Source organism: Opisthocomus hoazin, chromosome 8, assembly GCF_030867145.1.
Source record: "Opisthocomus hoazin isolate bOpiHoa1 chromosome 8, bOpiHoa1.hap1, whole genome shotgun sequence".
Classification (NCBI taxonomy): domain Eukaryota; kingdom Metazoa; phylum Chordata; class Aves; order Opisthocomiformes; family Opisthocomidae; genus Opisthocomus; species Opisthocomus hoazin.
The window spans coordinates 74,950,947-74,967,726 of NC_134421.1; the positions used below are offsets into that span (position 1 = coordinate 74,950,947).

The 16,780-nt window shown below is 63.1% G+C and overlaps 1 protein-coding gene across 1 annotated transcript in view; it reads right to left on the reverse strand.

Annotated features, from left to right (window-relative positions):
* Positions 1-16,780, reverse strand: part of SHANK3 (SH3 and multiple ankyrin repeat domains 3) — a 386,587-nt gene that overhangs the window by 345,554 nt on the left and 24,253 nt on the right. Inside the window, exon 3 of the mRNA XM_075428667.1 lies at positions 14,743-15,020. Coding sequence (XP_075284782.1) covers positions 14,743-14,991 — 249 coding nt within the window. The 5' untranslated portion in view covers positions 14,992-15,020. The remainder of the gene's footprint in view (positions 1-14,742; positions 15,021-16,780) is intronic.

Genomic DNA, 16,780 nt, shown 5'->3' on the forward strand with positions numbered 1-16,780 from the left:
CGGACGCGGATCTCGGCCCTCTCCTCTATGGATCCTGCTGTCTGGATGCTGATAAAGTGCTCAAACGTTTGCGTTAGGGAAATAGACACAAAAAAAAGCTACAAAGGGGCATTAAAATATGTCATGCTTGGTGCCGCATTCAACAGCGTACAGTAATGAAGCGTGGGGCTGCACAGTGAATAAGATTAAAAAAAAGCAGAACAGCTGCCTCATTCATTGAGCTCTATTAATCTGATCTGAAAGAGGCCGGGTTCCCATGGAAAAACACCGTGCGGCTTGTAATCAAAAAGCATCTCAAATCATGTGCATAAGTGGTTTGATTCTCCCCTAAAAGGGGTGAAAAATCCAATACAACTATTGACAGCAAGAGACTTTCACAGCAGCAGAAAGCAGATGCTTTGGCCAAGGATCAAAGCTTTTGGCACAGGCTCAGGGCGTTTTGGAGGTCAGTTTCTGACCTCCAGATCTTCCCTTTGCAGCAATGAAGTTCTGCTGATTTTCTTTTTTTTCCTTTTCCACTGCTTACATAGCTAAGACAAAACAGAGCCTGGAGAAAGGGATTTTAGGATCTAGGTGGTACTGGAAGCCCAGGCCCGAGGAGATGAGCCGGTACGCCCGGAGCAGAGGGCTGGTGCCATGGCCGGTGGCCACGCTCCTGCGCCTCGGGAAGCTGCCAGGCTTTGTGGCACAGAAAGGCCTTTCCATTCCTCGAGTTAAAAATTACCTTGGAGAAGATAAAATGCAAGAACATGATTTTGAGATTTTTACTCCTGATTTGCGACAGGAGATAAGGACCTAAGCAGAGTGGGGTGTGGGTGGGTGTAAATTTAAACCCCGGGCTCCGTCCGCGCTGGCAGGAGCTCACGACACAGCCCCGGTATCGGTCAGTGTGGACACCTGGAACAGAGCAAACACCTCCAGATCCACCCTGCAGCCCCAGGGCAGTGCCAGCGCTGGACACCTGGAACAGAGCAAACACCTCCAGATCCGCCCTGCAGCCCCAGGGCAGTGCCAGTGCCGGACACCTGGAACAGAGCAAACACCTCCAGATCCGCCCTGCAGCCCCAGGGCAGTGCCAGTGCCGGACACCTGGAACAGAGCAAACACCTCCAGATCCACCCTGCAGCCCCAGGGCAGTGCCAGCGCTGGACACCTGGAACAGAGCAAACACCTCCAGATCCGCCCTGCAGCCCCAGGGCAGTGCCAGCGCTGGACACATGGAACAGAGCAAACACCTCCAGATCCGCCCTGCAGCCCCAGGCAGTGCCAGTGCCGGACACCTGGAACAGAGCAAACACCTCCAGATCCGCCCTGCAGCCCCAGGGCAGTGCCAGCGCTGGACACCTGGAACAGAGCAAACACCTCCAGATCCACCCTGCAGCCCCAGGGCAGTGCCAGCACCTGCACGGACCCCATGCACGGACCCCATGCGGGGCAGGGACCGGCAGTCGCCCTTTCTGCCAGCGCTGGCGTCTGCAGGCACCATTTGACACCAGATCTGCTGAACGCAACCCAGAGGAGGAGAAAGGCCCGCGGTGCCCATGAAGAAGGCAGTTCATGGACATGCCAGGCTGCTGCTGCCGCTGCCGGAGCGGGCCCATCTCCTCCGTGGGCTCCACTGGTGCATGCTGACCCGGTGCAGGGAGCTGCTGCACGCTAGAGCTAACAGGGAAAAATGTTATTTTAACCTACAGCAGCTCCTCGGTCTGGCTTTAACATGATTTAAAAGTGAAAAGAGTTGCCAGCACACAACGGAGAAGAAAAGCCCTTGGAAATCTCCGGGAGGAAGTCTCATCAGCTGTACACTGCTGTTCCTCTAGATCTTTCTGAGTTATTTCAATAAGCTCCAGCTCTCTGATAGTTAGCAGCTTCCTGAGTACCACTCGTCAGCAAGAGGCTCTTATCTCTCTACGTATACATTTTTTATGCAATGTGCCGAGCCATGATTCCTTGGAACAAGTTTTCCCTGCTTCCACCGAAAAAGCAAATAGAAGACCTGTACCTTGGCACTCCATAATTACAACCACGGTGGCAACCGGCCATGTGGAGGGCGGCCAGTGCCCGATGGCTGCTGCAGAGCGCGTTTTCCCGCGGGACACATCCCAGGCTTGGTCAGACACCTTGCAGGATTTCAGTGCCAGCACGCGCTGCAGAGAGAGGAGCCTGACGACCGCTCTGCGCTCTCCCAGGATTATTTCTGTATTGCCACCTTCTCCTGCCACTGGGCCCCAAGCGAGGTGGCGACTTGCTTCCAAAGTGCTCCCGCCTCAAGATTGCGGGAATTGGTTTTCAAAAGTGTTTCAATAACACAGACCCACAATTCTTAACTATTTCAGAGAAACAAACCTTAGCTTGGGCACGCTTCTGCCTCCTTAAAAAACAGACTACACTCTCATAAATCTCGTGGGTGTTCTGGATAATTTTATCCTGGGTCTGCACCACCCTCTCCCACAGAGCATTGCCCAGCCAAAAGCTGAGCTGAAACGGCTCTTCCCGGAGGGCGAGAAGCTGCGGGCCGAGCGCAGGAGCAGGTGGGTGAGACAGAGCAGGTTCACCATCGCCAGGAAGGATGCTCGGGGCCTTGCGCATCGGCCTCCTCCTTGCTTTGCCCACGCTCACACCTGGTCCCTCTGCGAGGGCAGCACAGGGTGCACCAGCAGCGCGGGCAGACCAGGGCTGAAGGAGGAGGGCAGGTGCCCAGGTTACCAAACTCCAAACGAATCGCTGCCTCAGGAGTCACTAAACAAATGACTTCCCTGCCCTACAACCATGGTACAGAACAGGTCCGTGGTGCAAAACGACGCTCGGCCTCCCCATGCGGCACCACCGGCATTCCAGACCCTGGGCTGCAGCCCCGCTCTCCTCTCCCACGGGGGGTCTGCTCAGCCCTGTCTGGTCACAGCACACTGCCCACCCCTGCCCACCCACCCTGCTTTGCACAGCCCACCAAGCAGAGCTACTGGGCAAATTCAGCCCTGCGATGCTCTGACCCACAGGAATCACAGAATCCCAGAATCACAGAATGTTGGGGGTTGGCAGGGACCTCTGTGGGTCACCCAGCCCAACCCCCTGCCCAAGCAGGGTCACCCAGAGCAGGGGGCACAGCACCACGTCCAGCCGGGGCTGGAATATCTCCAGAGAAGGAGACTCCACAGCCTCCCTGGGCAGCCTGGGCCAGGGCTCCGTCACCCTCAGAGGGAAGAAGTTCTTCCTCATCTTCAGCTGGAGCTTCCTCTGCTCCAGTTTGTGCCCGTTGCCCCTTGTCCTGTCGCTGGGCACCACTGCAAAGAGTCTGGCCCCGTCCTCCTGACACCCACCCTGCAGATATTTAGAGGCATTTCCAAGGTCCCCTCGCAGCCTTCTCTTCTTCAGGCTGAACAAGCCCAGTTCCCTCAGCCTCTCCTCGTAGGAGAGATGCTCCAGTCCCCTCCTCATCCTCGTAGCCCTGCGCTGGACTCTCTCCAGTAGCTCCTCATCTTTCTTGAACTGGGGAGCCCAGCACTGGACACAGCACTGCAGATGGGGCCTCACTAGGGCAGAGCAGAGGGGAAGGAGACCCTCCCTCGCCCTGCTGCCCACACTCCTCCTCATGCACCCCAGGAGGGCAGCCAGGAGCACCCAGGTTTTACCAGCAAGGGTCAGACCCTGCGGGAGACAATTCCTGGAGCCAGTGAGCAGTCTCGCATTCACCAGCCAAGCTGGCTGCAGGCGACTGCTGAAGGCAGACCACGCTGGCTCTGCCTCCTCGTGAGCTCAGCACCGTGCAGTCCTTAATTACACATCACACACCGCTGCCCAAAGACTACACCGCCGACCAGACGATTTTTCATCCTGCTTTAATACGACAGCAGTCGCTCCTATTCTTCCGTGCAGCAGCAGCTGATGGTGAGGGGTTCTGTGCAGCTGAGTGGTCCCGTGTCGAGTCACACCACAGCGTGCACAGGGCAGCTCTACCCACAGCCCGCACGTTAACCGCACCAGCCCCAGCGCCGGGGGTCCTGCGGGAGCCGGGACACCCCAGAGCGCAGCACTGTCCCAGGCCTCTGCCACCACCGTCCCGGGAAGCCTCTCCTGTTCTGCCGACACCTGAAGCCACGCCAGGAGCAACATGGATTTGGGACAGCAATTTATATAAAGCATACATGCCAGCAGATTTTCGCTACGATTTTTACTACTGGATTTTTAACCCACAACAAATGTTAAGAACGGTTTCATTCATCCTTTTCATAGCAATCGCTTCCATGAGCTCAGCATTTCTGTCTGCTGAGGCATCCACAGTCAGCACCATGTCACTTAGAACGTGGCATCTGCCCAGCTGTGCAGAATAAAACTTGCTGCAGCTGCAGGAAAGCAGCCAGCGTGAGGGACTGCACCTTGCCCAGGAAGCCAGAGCGGGCTGCGGGCAGGTCTGCTGCCACGCACGCCAGCACGATGCTGCAGTGGCCCTCCCAGCTGCTTCACGTGAGCTGCGGAGCGTCTGCAGCTGCCGAGCCAGCGCAGGCAAACCCACTGCGTCTCATACTCTCACTGCTTCTCATAGTTAAAGTCTGTCCTGGCAATGACCAGGGGACAGAGCACACTGCAGCAGAGCAAGAGGCTTTGGCACTCCCGGGCTCAGAAGAGAGGTGTCCACTGGCGTCTCCTACATCCACCCGTCTTTCCTCTGCTTCTCTTTTACGGAGAGGAAACAGTGCAGCGAGTATCATGTTTTACATAAAGGGCCTCTCCAGACACAACAGCTCTCCTTTGCAATCCGCCTGCTCAGGAGCGGTGTCCCTTGTCACACGGCCCCTCTGCAGCACCCAGAGCCACCTCAGCCAAGGCACCGCAGCCCTCTCCCCACTCACCCCGCACCGACCGCACACCTCCCCTCCGGCTGCAGGCAAAGCTGCCTGCGGTCCCCGTGCCTCCATCATCGGAGGGCAGCTCGCTCGACCACGGCTCACGGCCACCCCACCGCTGCCTCGCCAGGCTGCAGAGACGCAGCACTGGTATTGCTTGCAGGATGGACTGCAGCCGTGCTCATGGGCTGGTGGCACAGTGAATTCAAATCAAATCCCAAATGAACGGCGAGCCACACACCGTCTCTTAGCAGCCTGCCTTCCTGCCATCAGTCCTGGCTAAGCAGAAGTTCAGGAAAACTTTGCCTATCGCTCTTTTATAATAGGAAAATTTATTTCTTCACTTCCCTTGGCTTAACAGAAGAATCAATGCTTTGTGCGCTGGTTTTCAGGCTCTCCTTTCATTTGCATTAAGGCAGTAACAAGCCAGAATATTAACCTGAAGTATCAGGTGACTGAGAAGAGGGATAAGCACAGAACCTTTCCTGTAGCCACAGAGGGAAATGAGGAACTCCATTCCGCAGCAAAGGGAGGCCCTGGCCTCAGCGGAGACCTCAGACTGCCTCTCACAAATGGAGCTGGGTGGTCCCACTCCTCCACAGCCCTTGGTCACGCGACATTCCCTCCCCAGTCCGGTCACCAAAGCCCTGTGTGGGCAGGAGCCCTCCTGCGGGACACCCTTCCAGGGGATGCAGATCCTTCAGCATCACCCGGGCTTTCCCAGCTGCGACACCTGTAACGGGCTGCGCTCCAGCGCAATCCCCTTTGCAGACGAGACCAAATCCTCTCCAGGGCTGCAAATCCACCTCACCCACCGTGATCCCGCCAGTCTGGGAGCCCGTGATCTGTCCTGAAACCGCTGAGGCTCTCACCCCAGGGCTGCACCCAAACAGATGCCACGAGAGACCGTGGCTCCCTCCCGGCACCGCTCGCTCTGCCGTGCTGGTGAGGGGCACAGCCGGTGCTGCCGGCACCGCCACGCAGCCGTGCTCACACGCTTCCCGCGGACAGACAGTCCCTCCAGATCGCATCCTCGCGCCCCGGCTTCCCTGCGCAGCCCGGCCCCAGCCCACCGCTCCCAAACGGCACCACCACGAGAAACCCATCCGCAGCTCCGTGCCTCGCCAACACGCACAGCTTTGTGTCTCTCCTCCCAGACTGCCATCCGCCCCTCAACGGGTCTCTGTGCTCTCAGTATCGCTGTTCCCCTCCACCACAGCACCAATTGTCCTTCCTGCTCCTGCCAGGCCACCAACATGAGCTGCCCTGACCTCACTCTACCTCGGGGCTCCCAGCAGACTGTCCCCCCGCACACCCACCGTCCCCCAAAACCTGCTTCCAGGAGCCCAGTGCCACAGTTCGGGTTGGAGGAGCAGGAGCCGGAGCCCCACCACGGTGGACCCCATGGCCGGCTGGGCAGGCCCACGCACCTCCCAGAGAGCTCCGTCCCCAGACACACAGGACACTGCCACTTAGAGTCCTTCAGAGACTGCTGGTGGGAAGGGAGGGGAGGAGAGGAGAGCAGGAAAGGACCCAGAACTGAAGCAACGAGATGTACCAACCTTGCAGCACCTTGCTTTCCCCAAACACTTGTCTGCAGCGCCTCAGCTGCCACGCAGAGAGCTCGCAGAAGGCAACAGGGGACTTCTGGGGACAATGAAGAATCTCCAGCTGAGTAGTGGAGTCGCCTGCCAAGGGCCGTGCAGGACACCGGACTCTTCCGGCTGCAGGGCACCGTGTGGCTCCTGCCCGCAGTCCCAGGCGCTCCCCAGCACCGGAGCACGGCCCCGTCCTCTGCCCCTGCCCAGGACACGCAACGGCCCCGCCGCCTGCAAGGCTGTCCCGTGCCCAGCGGCTCTGGGAACGCTGCAGCTCCCTGGGGCAACCCTGCCTGTCAGAAAGGGAAGCCATTCGCACGCTCTGTCGCTCTGAGGGGTTTGCAGGCTGGCTGCGTCCCCAGCAGAGCTCCTCACCTGCGCAGCAGGGAAAGCCACTGCTCCGCGGTGTCTGCACTGCAGACGGGCCCATCCTTCTGTCCCATCTCCACCCGCCTCTCTGCACCTCCTGTCCGTGCAGACTAGGAGACATGTCCTGCTCCTCCTCCACTCCAGGCTCCATTTCTCCAGCTGTCTGAATGGGTGTAGGGCAGCTCCGCCTCTCCTCCCTGAGCTGAGAGCTGGTGCAGGTGCTCAGACTACTTAACCTGAAAGCGCTGGCCCATCATTAGGGTGTAAACAGTGACGTGCCTGAAGAGACTGCCTTTTCAGAGACAAGGTCATGGCCTCGGGTGGAGATTTGCTCCTAACAATGGAAACCACTCACAGTGAATTCAAAGGCTTTCAGCTGAATAAAGACAGTGATGGAGAGTTGCAAAGGAACCTAAACGAGGCTTGGAGACAACTCCAAGGGAACAGGGAAACTTGACTTGAAAAGTCAGCTGCTTCACAGTATGAAAACCCACCTGGAGGCTCCAACCCTGACAGAAGACACGAACTTGAGTAAACTGAACTTTTTTAGAACCACAGAATCATAGAATAGTTTGGGTTGGAAGGGACCTTTAAAGGTCTTCTAGTTCAACCCCCCTGCAGAGAGCCCAGCTGAAGTCCTGATGCCTGAAACGCTGGAGCTCATGGAGTCTGATCTGTTACTGAAAAGCTACCTGTCCACCCTGGGCCTGAAGATCACAAAAGAGTCACTCACCATCTTCGAGCAGAGCTTGCTATAGCAAAGCCCATGGCACATCAGCCATGTGCTGCAGCTGCCAAGGCAGACCCAGAGCCCCAGAGGCACCTATGGGAGGGTCTGGGGTCACTTCAGACTGTGAAGGGCTGGAGCTCACCTTCGGCACACCAACCCCCCGCTGGCACCACACAGCCCTGCGGAGGCCAGGGATCCCTGTTGGGGTCCCATCCTTTCTCCTTATGTTTGCGCTCTTCCTAGAGCAAGCAGGGAAGAAAGCCTCCTCTCTTGGATGATCCCTGATGCATGCGTCCCATTCCCCAGAGCACCTCAGCCTCTGGACAGGTCCCGGAAGGAGATGCAGAGCAAAGCCAGAGGAGGCAAGGAGCGTTCCCATCACAAGGCAGTTATTTGATGACCTCTCTTTCAGGTGTCATCAGGATCCTGCATCTTATCTCGCAGGCCAGAAGGCCAACCATATCCTGGGCTGCATCAAGAGAAGCGTGGGCAGCAGGTCGAGGGAGGTGATTCTGCCCCTCTACTCCACTCTGGTGAGACCCCACCGGGAGTCCTGCGTCCAGCTCTGGAGCCCTCAGCACAATAAGGACATGCAGCTGTTGGAGCAGGTCCAGAGGAGGGCCACAAAGCTGATCCAAGGGCTGGAGCACCTCTCCTACGAGGAAAGGCTGAGGGAGTTGGGGTAGTTCAGCCTGGAGAAGAGAAGGCTGCGGGGAGACCTTACAGCAGCCTGCCAGTACCTGCAGGGGCCTGTAGAAAAGATGGGGGAAATCTTTTCAGCAGGGCTTGTTGCGATAGGACAAGGAGCAATGGCTTTGATCTAAGGGAGGGTAGATTTAGACTGGATATCGGAGGCCCCACCCTGGGAACATTCATGGCCAGGTTGGACGGGGCTCTGAGCAACCTGATCCAGTTGAAGATGTCCCTGCTCACTGCAGGGGGGTTGGGCTAGATGACCTCTAAAGGTCCCTTCCAACCCAAAGCATTCTATGATCCCTGCCTGCAGGACATCCTTGCCTTTCCTCAGCCCACCTGAGTCGGGGTCTGCACCCACAGGCTGTGAGATCCCTCCCGGGGTGCAGACACTACCCCTGGCCTGGAACCAGAGCCTCACACAGACCCCACAGAGCAGCCAAAGCGTCAGCTTCCCAGCCGGCTGTCCATCAGGGAGGGCCACTGCCGCAGCAAAGCCAGACAAGCAGAGCAGCAAAAGCAGGGGCAGGACACCTCCGAGAAGATGCCTGTGTCTCCGGGTCTGCCAAGCCCTACAGACACAGACTCAGGGGAACAACAGCTCTACAGCAGCTCCTCTGAAGCACAAAGGCCCCATCTGGAGTACTCTGTCCAGTGCTGGGCTCCCCAGTTCAAGAAAGATGAGGAGCTGCTGGAGAGAGTCCAGTGGAGGGCTACGAGGATGAGGAGGGGACTGGAGCATCTCTCCTACAAGGAGAGGCTGAGGGAGCTGGGCTTGTTCAGCCTGGAGAAGAGAAGGCTGCGAGGGGACCTTCGAAATGCCTCTAAATATCTGCAGGGTGGGGGTCAGGAGGACGGGGCCAGACTCTTTGCAGTGGTGCCCAGCGACAGGACAAGGGGCAATGGGCACAAACTGGAGCAGAGGAAGCTCCAGCTGAAGCCGAGGAAGAACTTCTTCCCTCTGAGGGTGACGGAGCCCTGGCCCAGGCTGCCCAGAGGGGCTGGGGAGTCTCCTTCTCTGGAGATATTCCAGCCCCGCCTGGACAAGGTCCTGTGCCCCCTGCTCTGGGTGACCCTGCTTGGGCAGGGGGTGGGACTGGGTGACCCACAGAGGTCCCTGCCAACCCTGAACATTCTGCGATTCTGTGATGCTGATCCCTGCCCAGCGACAAGAGTCTAGGCAGCAAGGGACCACGTCAGGAGAAGGGTCCCCATCTGGCCTGAGAGACAGATGGCCACAGCCCTGCTAAGCCACCGCAGCCCCGGGAAGGAGGGCCGGGCTCCCACCAGACGGGCGCCAGCACAACGCCCACTGAACTGCAGGGAGGAGCAGGGAAGAGGTCTAGGACACTCGCTGCTCTGCAGCTGGGTTAGACCAAGGACCTCGTGCCCTGTAAGAGGGGAGGACCAGGCAGGGAACACACACAGGTCTAGAGCATCTGTCCTGTGAGCTTCCCCAAAACACAGCAAACATCCTCCAACACGTCCCAGAGCACCTCATGAAGGAGACGGGAGGGCGGCAGCAAGGCAGATGGGACAGGCTCAATCACTCCTTGTCCCCTTTCACGCTGGTCAGGCCCCTGTCTGCTTGGACGTCACCTTGCTGACAGCGATCAAGCCTGTCCGCCCGAGACGCGAGGAATGAGCACTGCGAGAGCCCAACCAGAGAGCTGATGCATGGGGACGATGCACAGGAGCCTAGGGAAGCTCAGGGCCAGTCCCAGGACACTACACAGCTCTCAGGGATGCATACTGGTAGGTCAGCTGGGTTCTTCCTGCCTCCCTTTACTTAGGCGAAGGTACCTCAGCTAGCACAGGCGAGGAGTTTGCGAAACAGGCAGTTTCTGTTTGGGAAGTCAGCCCCCACCTGAACCATAAACAGAACAGCCCTCTGCCGACACTGCCTTGGTCTGAAAGAAGGGGATGCCCCCGACACCAGCCCAAGCACGGCCGCACGCCGGTGACAGCTTGGGGGCCTGGCTCCCCTCACCCTCAGCAGCAGCAGAGGGTCTGACAGAGCGGCCGCCTCGCTGCCCTGCTGCCCGCGCTCCCCAGGGCAGGCGTGCCGTGCGGGGCTGGTCCCGGCTCTGCAGGGAGCCCGCACACAAACCTGCTTTCATCTCGCCTCTCCATGCCCAGGGCACCGGGTGCCACAGCACGGCCTCCGATGCCCACCTGCACCCCACAAAACACGGTGCATGCCGGGCCGGGCTGGTCGGGCAGCACCGTGCACGACGAGCGAGCTCCTCCAGCAGCACCGCACAGCCAGGGCCCCGACCCGCAGCCACAGCGGGTCCCCTGCTGAGCCCTCTGCTCGCCAGACGGGCTGGCCGGGCCCAGGCTGCGCTCGCCAGGATGTGAGCAGTGTGCTGCTCTGACCTGCACCCGCAGCGCTGCCCCACGTCCCCAGCGCTGCCCACTGCCCCTCCACCAGCACCCGCAGCGCTGCCCCACATCCCCAGCGCTGCCCCACGTCCCCAGCGCTGCCCCACGTCCCCAGCACTGCCCATTGCCCCTCCGTCAGCTCCCACAGTGCAGCCCCATGTCCCCACCACTGCCCCATATCCCCAGTGCTGCCCACCACCCCTCCACCAGCACCCGCAGCGCTGCCCCACATCCCCAGCACTGCCCATTGCCCCTCTGCCAGCTCCCGCAGCGCTGCCCCACGTCCCCAGCACTGCCCCACGTCCCCAGCACTGCCCGTTGCCCCTCCACCAGCACCCACAGCGCTGCCCCACATCCCCAGCACTGCCCACTGCCCCTCCGTCAGCTCCCACAGTGCAGCCCCATGTCCCCACCACTGCCCCATATCCCCAGTGCTGCCCCACATCCCCAGCACTGCCCATTGCCCCTCCATCAGCTCCCACAGTGCAGCCCCACGTCCCCAGCACTGCCCCATGTCCCCAGCACTGCCCCACGTCCCCAGCACTGCCCCACGTCCCCAGCGCTGCCCCACGTCCCCAGCACTGCCCCATGTCCCCAGCACTGCCCCACGTCCCCAGCGCTGCCCCACGTCCCCAGCACTGCCCATTGCCCCTCCGTCAGCTCCCACAGTGCAGCCCCACGTCCCCAGCACTGCCCCATGTCCCCAGCACTGCCCCACGTCCCCAGCACTGCCCACTGCCCCTCCGCCAGCACCCGCAGCGCAGCCCCCCCCCCGCCTCGCAGCCCGAGGGGAGCCAGGCCACCAGCCCCCCAGCAGCCCCCGGGTCTCCCCCACGGCTCCGACTCCGGCAGCTCCCACCCAGCCCGAGGAGGCTGCACCAGAAACATTCCCACTCCTCAGCTCCCTGACATGCGTCTGCCCCTCGGGGAAGAGAGATCCGGAGGGAAACTCCTCGTTCATGCGTGCAAAGATGCTCCGCCGCGCATGGAGTGCCCCGCGCCCTGCCCTGCCTCCACCTTCGGTCCGGCAGGGCTGGGCTGCTTCACTCCGGGACCGCTCCCCAGTTGCAGGGGAGGACTTGTAAGGAGGAAGGGGGTGGGGGGCTACAGCACGCTGTCACCCCGACTCCAGCATCGCTGCCCACGCACGCTCCCAGAACAAACTAAGGTGGGGAAGGGAAGTTCGGAGCGGTGCCCAAGGAACAGCAAAGCAGAGAGGTGGACACCACGGCAAAGCGCAGAGCAAGGGCCCTCGCTGACAGCCCCTGGGCCCTGCCCCGAGCTGCGTCACCCAGCGGGACCCGGGGTGAGGGATGGAGCCGGATGAGACCCGGGTCTGCGCATCAGCTCAGCGACGGGTGTGCGCAGGGAGGACGGAGGAGGAGCTGACGTGCTGGGGCTAACACGGCAGGGAAGGGAAAGAGCAGACACCGTGTCCCCCAAAAGCCCCGCTCACACCCCCGGCAGGGCGGGAGCGAGCGGGTGCAGAGCCCTTCCTGCGGCACAAGGTCAGTCCTCGCTCCAGCAGTGTCCGATTCTTCGACAGCAAAGGCAGCGCTGCCTCGCCTGCGTCTGCTGCTCCCCAGCGCTCGGCAGCCGAGCCTGCAGAGCCGTGCCTGCCAGCACGCCAGCCCCTCAGCCCCCAGCGCTCAGCCCTCAGCCCCAGTCCCACCGTCCTCCAGCAAGCTCTCTGGCCCCTGCCACTGCCCCTCCATCACCGAGCAGGACCCCCACGCCAGACTCCAGCAGAGAATCTATCCCCACTGAAGAGGAGAGCTCTTGTTTCCTTTAGTCCCCTCCACCGCCAGCAATGCCCTGCTCACCCCATGTCTCTGTCTGCTCATCTCTCCCCACCCCTCAACCCCAAGGGGCACCCCCTCTCCTGCCCGCAACGCCTCATCGCCGAGCACGTTCCCTGTGCCTCGCAGTCCACTCGTCCGCAGGCAACCCACCGCTCCCAGCACCCCACCTCTAACGAGCACTCTCCATCAGGGCCACGGTTAGCGGCAGCCCCTCAGTGAACTTCTTCCCTGCACTGACCAGGCTCTGTCTCCAAGCACCCAGCGCTGCCCGGTCTGTAACAGCCACCCCACACCCTCCAGGGCACCCCGCGCCCTGCCAGGCACCCGCTGTGCCCGGCGATCACCACCCGCCGTGCCACCCTCTGCCCCTCCGTGCCACAAGCGCTGCCCACACCACAGCAGCCATGGCCAACGCACCACGACGCCCGTGCTCTCCCATGTCACACCCCAGCCGCCGGCAGGTCCCACCTGCCCATCCCAGTCTTCTTCAACTTCTTCATCAACGACCTGGATGAAGAGTTAGAATGTACCCTCAGCAAGTTTGCTGATGACACCAAACTGGGAGGTGTGGTGGATACACCAGAAGGCTGTGCTGCCATTCAGCGTGACCTGGACAGGCTGGAGAGTTGGGCAGGGAGAAACCTGAGGAGGTTCAACAAAGGCAAGGGCAGGGTCCTGCCCCTGGGGAGGAACAACCCCAGGCACCAGTACAGGTTGGGGCTGACCTGCTGGAGAGCAGCTCTGCGGAGAGGGACCTGGGTGTCCTGGTGGATGACAGGTTAACCATGAGCCAGCAGTGTGCCCTGGCTGCCAAGAAAGCTAACGGGATCCTGGGGTGCATCAAGAGGAGTGTGGGCAGCAGGGCAAGGGAGGTTCTCCTTCCCCTCTACACTGCCCTGGTGAGGCCTCATCTGCAGTGCTGTGTCCAGTTCTGGGATCCCCAGTTCAAGAGAGATGAGGAGCTGCTGGAGAGAGTCCAGCGGAGAGCTGTGAGGATGAGGAGGGGACTGGAGCATCTCTCCTAGGAGGAGAGGCTGAGGGAGCTGGGCTTGTTCAGCCTGGAGAAGAGAAGGCTGCGAGGGGACCTTCGAAATGCCTCTAAATATCTGCAGGGTGGGGGTCAGGAGGACAGGGCCAGACTCTTTGCAGTGGTGCCCAGCGACAGGACAAGGGGCAACGGGCACAAACTGGAGCAGAGGAAGCTCCAGCTGAAGCCGAGGAAGAACTTCTTCCCTCTGAGGGTGACGGAGCCCTGGCCCAGGCTGCCCAGAGAGGCTGTGGAGTCTCCTTCTCTGGAGATATTCCAGCCCCGGCTGGACGTGGTGCTGTGCCCCCTGCTCTGGGTGACCCTGCTTGGGCAGGGGGTTGGGCTGGGTGACCCCAGAGGTCCCTTCCAACCCCGAACGTTCTGTGATTCTGTGGTCCTGCCTGTGGCACCGGCACCGTGCTCAGGTCCCACCTGCCCACCCCGCCTGCGGCACCGTGGCACAGCACAGCACACCCCACTGCACCGCTGTCCGGTGCGGCGATGCACCCCGCGCACCCCGCAGCCTGCCGTGACACCCGGAGCCCGCTGCGGTCACATCGGCAGCCACGCTCTGCCCACGCACACCCAGGCGTGGCTCGGCGCAGCCCCGCGGACCCCGCACCCTGACCGGTCTCGCCGGCCCACGTCACCGGCCCGCATCGCCAGCCCACCGGCGGCCGTGAGCTCCCCGCACCGCGACGCCGGGCTCCCGCAGCCCGCTCGGGCCGGTGCCGGTGCCGGTGCCGGTGCCGGTGCCGACCCAGCGCGGAGCAGCACTGGCAGCCGGTGCTGGAGCCTCCCGCGCCGCGCCTGCTCCCCGCACCCAGCCCCGCTGTCCCCCGCGCTCGGGGCCGGTGCGGGACCCGGCGGCGGGAGCGGCCCCTCCCTGCGGCCGCACCGGGGACCCCGGGGCGCCCCGAAAAGCAGCGCTGCAGCCCGGGCTGCCCGGCCCGCTCCGCTCCGCCCGCCTCCCCGCCGGGCTCTGCGGGGGAAAGGGGAGCGGGGCGGCGGGGAGGGGCGGCGGGGAGCGGGGCGATGCGGAGTGGGGTACCGGGGAGCGGGGCGGCGGGGAGGAAGCACCGAGGAGCGGGGCACCGGGGAGCGGGGCGGCAGGGAGGGAGCACCGGGGAGCGGGGCACCGGGGAGCGAGCTCCGGGGAGCGGGGCACCGGGGAGCGGGGCACCGGGGAGCCGTCCTGCCGGGCACCGGGCGAAGTTTTCCGGGCTGTGCGGGGCGGCAGCCGCCGCGGAGCGGGGCCGGGGCCGGGTCGGGGTGCGGGGCCGAGTCGGGCACTCACCGTCTGCTGGAGGTCGGGGATGCCGATGCGGACGACGATGGCGCCGGGCGCCGGCTCCTCCATCCGCGCCGGGGCCGCCAGCTTGGGGGAGCGGGGCCCGGCGGGGCCCCGGGCCGGGTCGGGCCGCGTCTCGTCCCGCAGGCCGGCGCCCGGCTCCCCGGCGGTGCGGGGCTGTCGCTCCGGCGGCGGCGGCTCTGGCGGCGGCGGCTCGGGGCTCTCATGCTGGCTGCCGGCGGGGCTCAGAGGCATGCTCCGTGCTCACCGCCCGCCCGGGGGCCCTGCGGGGGGAGAGGCGGTGAGAGCGGCCGCGGCCACCGCGGGGGGACCCCGGCCGGGACCCCCGCCCTGCGCACGGGCACCCCCCAGGTACCCCGCGGGGGGACCCCGGCTGGGACCCTGCGGGAGACCCCCCCCCACTGCATATGGGCACACCCCAGGCACCCCACGGAGGCACCCTGGCTGGGACCCCACAGGGGGACCCCCACACTGCACATGAGCACCCCCCAGGCACCCCATGGGGGGACCCTGGCGGGGACCCCCACACTGCACATGGGCACCCCCCAGACACCCCACGGGGGGACCCCGGCATGGATCATCACCCAGCAGGGACCCGGCAGGGGACCCCATCACTGCATACGGGCTCTCCCCAGGCACCCCATGGGAGGACTCTGGCTGGGACCCCCGCAGGGGGACCCCCACACTGCACACGGACACCCCCCAGGCACCCCACGGGGGGACCCCAGCTGGGACCCAGCAGAGGACACCCGACCTGCACTCGGGGACCTGGCGGGGACCCCTGGCAGGGGCCCGGGGCAGGACTCCCACACCCCACCCAGCAGGACCCCTGACCACCCCACACAGAGATGCCCATCTCGGGGCCCTCACCCAGGAACCCCCAACCAACCATGCAGGAATCTCGCAGAGGCACCCCATGGCAGGGACCCTGTGGGATACCCCCCCCTCCAGGGATCCTCGTGTTGAGGGTCTTGCAGAGGACGGCTCCCACCCTGCATGGGAAGCACCTCTCCAAGCAGCCCCACACCCTGCAGGGATCCCCACAAGTGCCCACCCCCAGCAAGGGCCAGCGGCCACTGCGCACCCTCCCCAGCCCCACAGCAGGCACAGCCCCCACTGCGGTGACTCCACCAGCCACCCGCAGGGACCCTTCCCCATCCTGGCAGAGGGACAGGGCGGCAAAGCGTGGCCCTGCCCCGAGCTGATCCCACCCCAGGCGTGGCGATACGCAGAGCCCCTGCTCCCCGGGGCAGGGCTCAGAGCACAGAGGGTCTGGACACGGCACCCTGGGCAGAGGACGGGTTGTCCTCCGGGGCCTGCTCTGCTCCTTTGACGAACTGTCTTCTCTCCACACCACCACCACCGCCTGCAGTTCGTCCCAGTGGCCCTGTCCCCCACCTGCAGCCGCCATCCTCCATCTCCACACCCGCACCACCATATCTGAGGGCCTGACTGGCTTCTTCCCCATTCGCCAGGGTGGACTCACGAGAGCGGCTGGACATCAGCCGGACAAGCAGGCGCGACTCGGGGGGGGCTCAGCACCCTGCCCACCTCTGGGTTTAGCATGGAAAGGTCTTGGTTCTGGCCCTGGAAACTGTTGATGCTGCAGGTGCTGGAGTGCCGCCCGCCGTGAAGTCCCCGGCACCCCTCCTCAGAGGCCGTCACCACACAGTGCATGCCCGTTACGCCCGCCAGCAGCCGGACTGGCCCCGGGGCTGCAGAGCCCCCCAGCACCTCCGCCAGCCCGCCAGGCGAGGAGCTGGGGCTGTCTGCCGGGGGCTTCCCGCACCGCCTCGTACCGGGACAGCAGGACGCAGCGGTGCCCTGCGCCAGGGTTCTGGGAGCCGGAGGGAGGACGGCTGGCCCGTGTTCCTGCCCCAGAGACCTGTCTCGGGCAGAGCAGCCACGTGCGCTCACGCTGGAGTGGTGGCAGGCACAGCCACCGTCAGCTCCACACAGAGCAGAAACGCAAGCAGCTCCCACCGTGGGCAGCTATTTCTGCCCGCGCCCCTGCCAGCCAGGG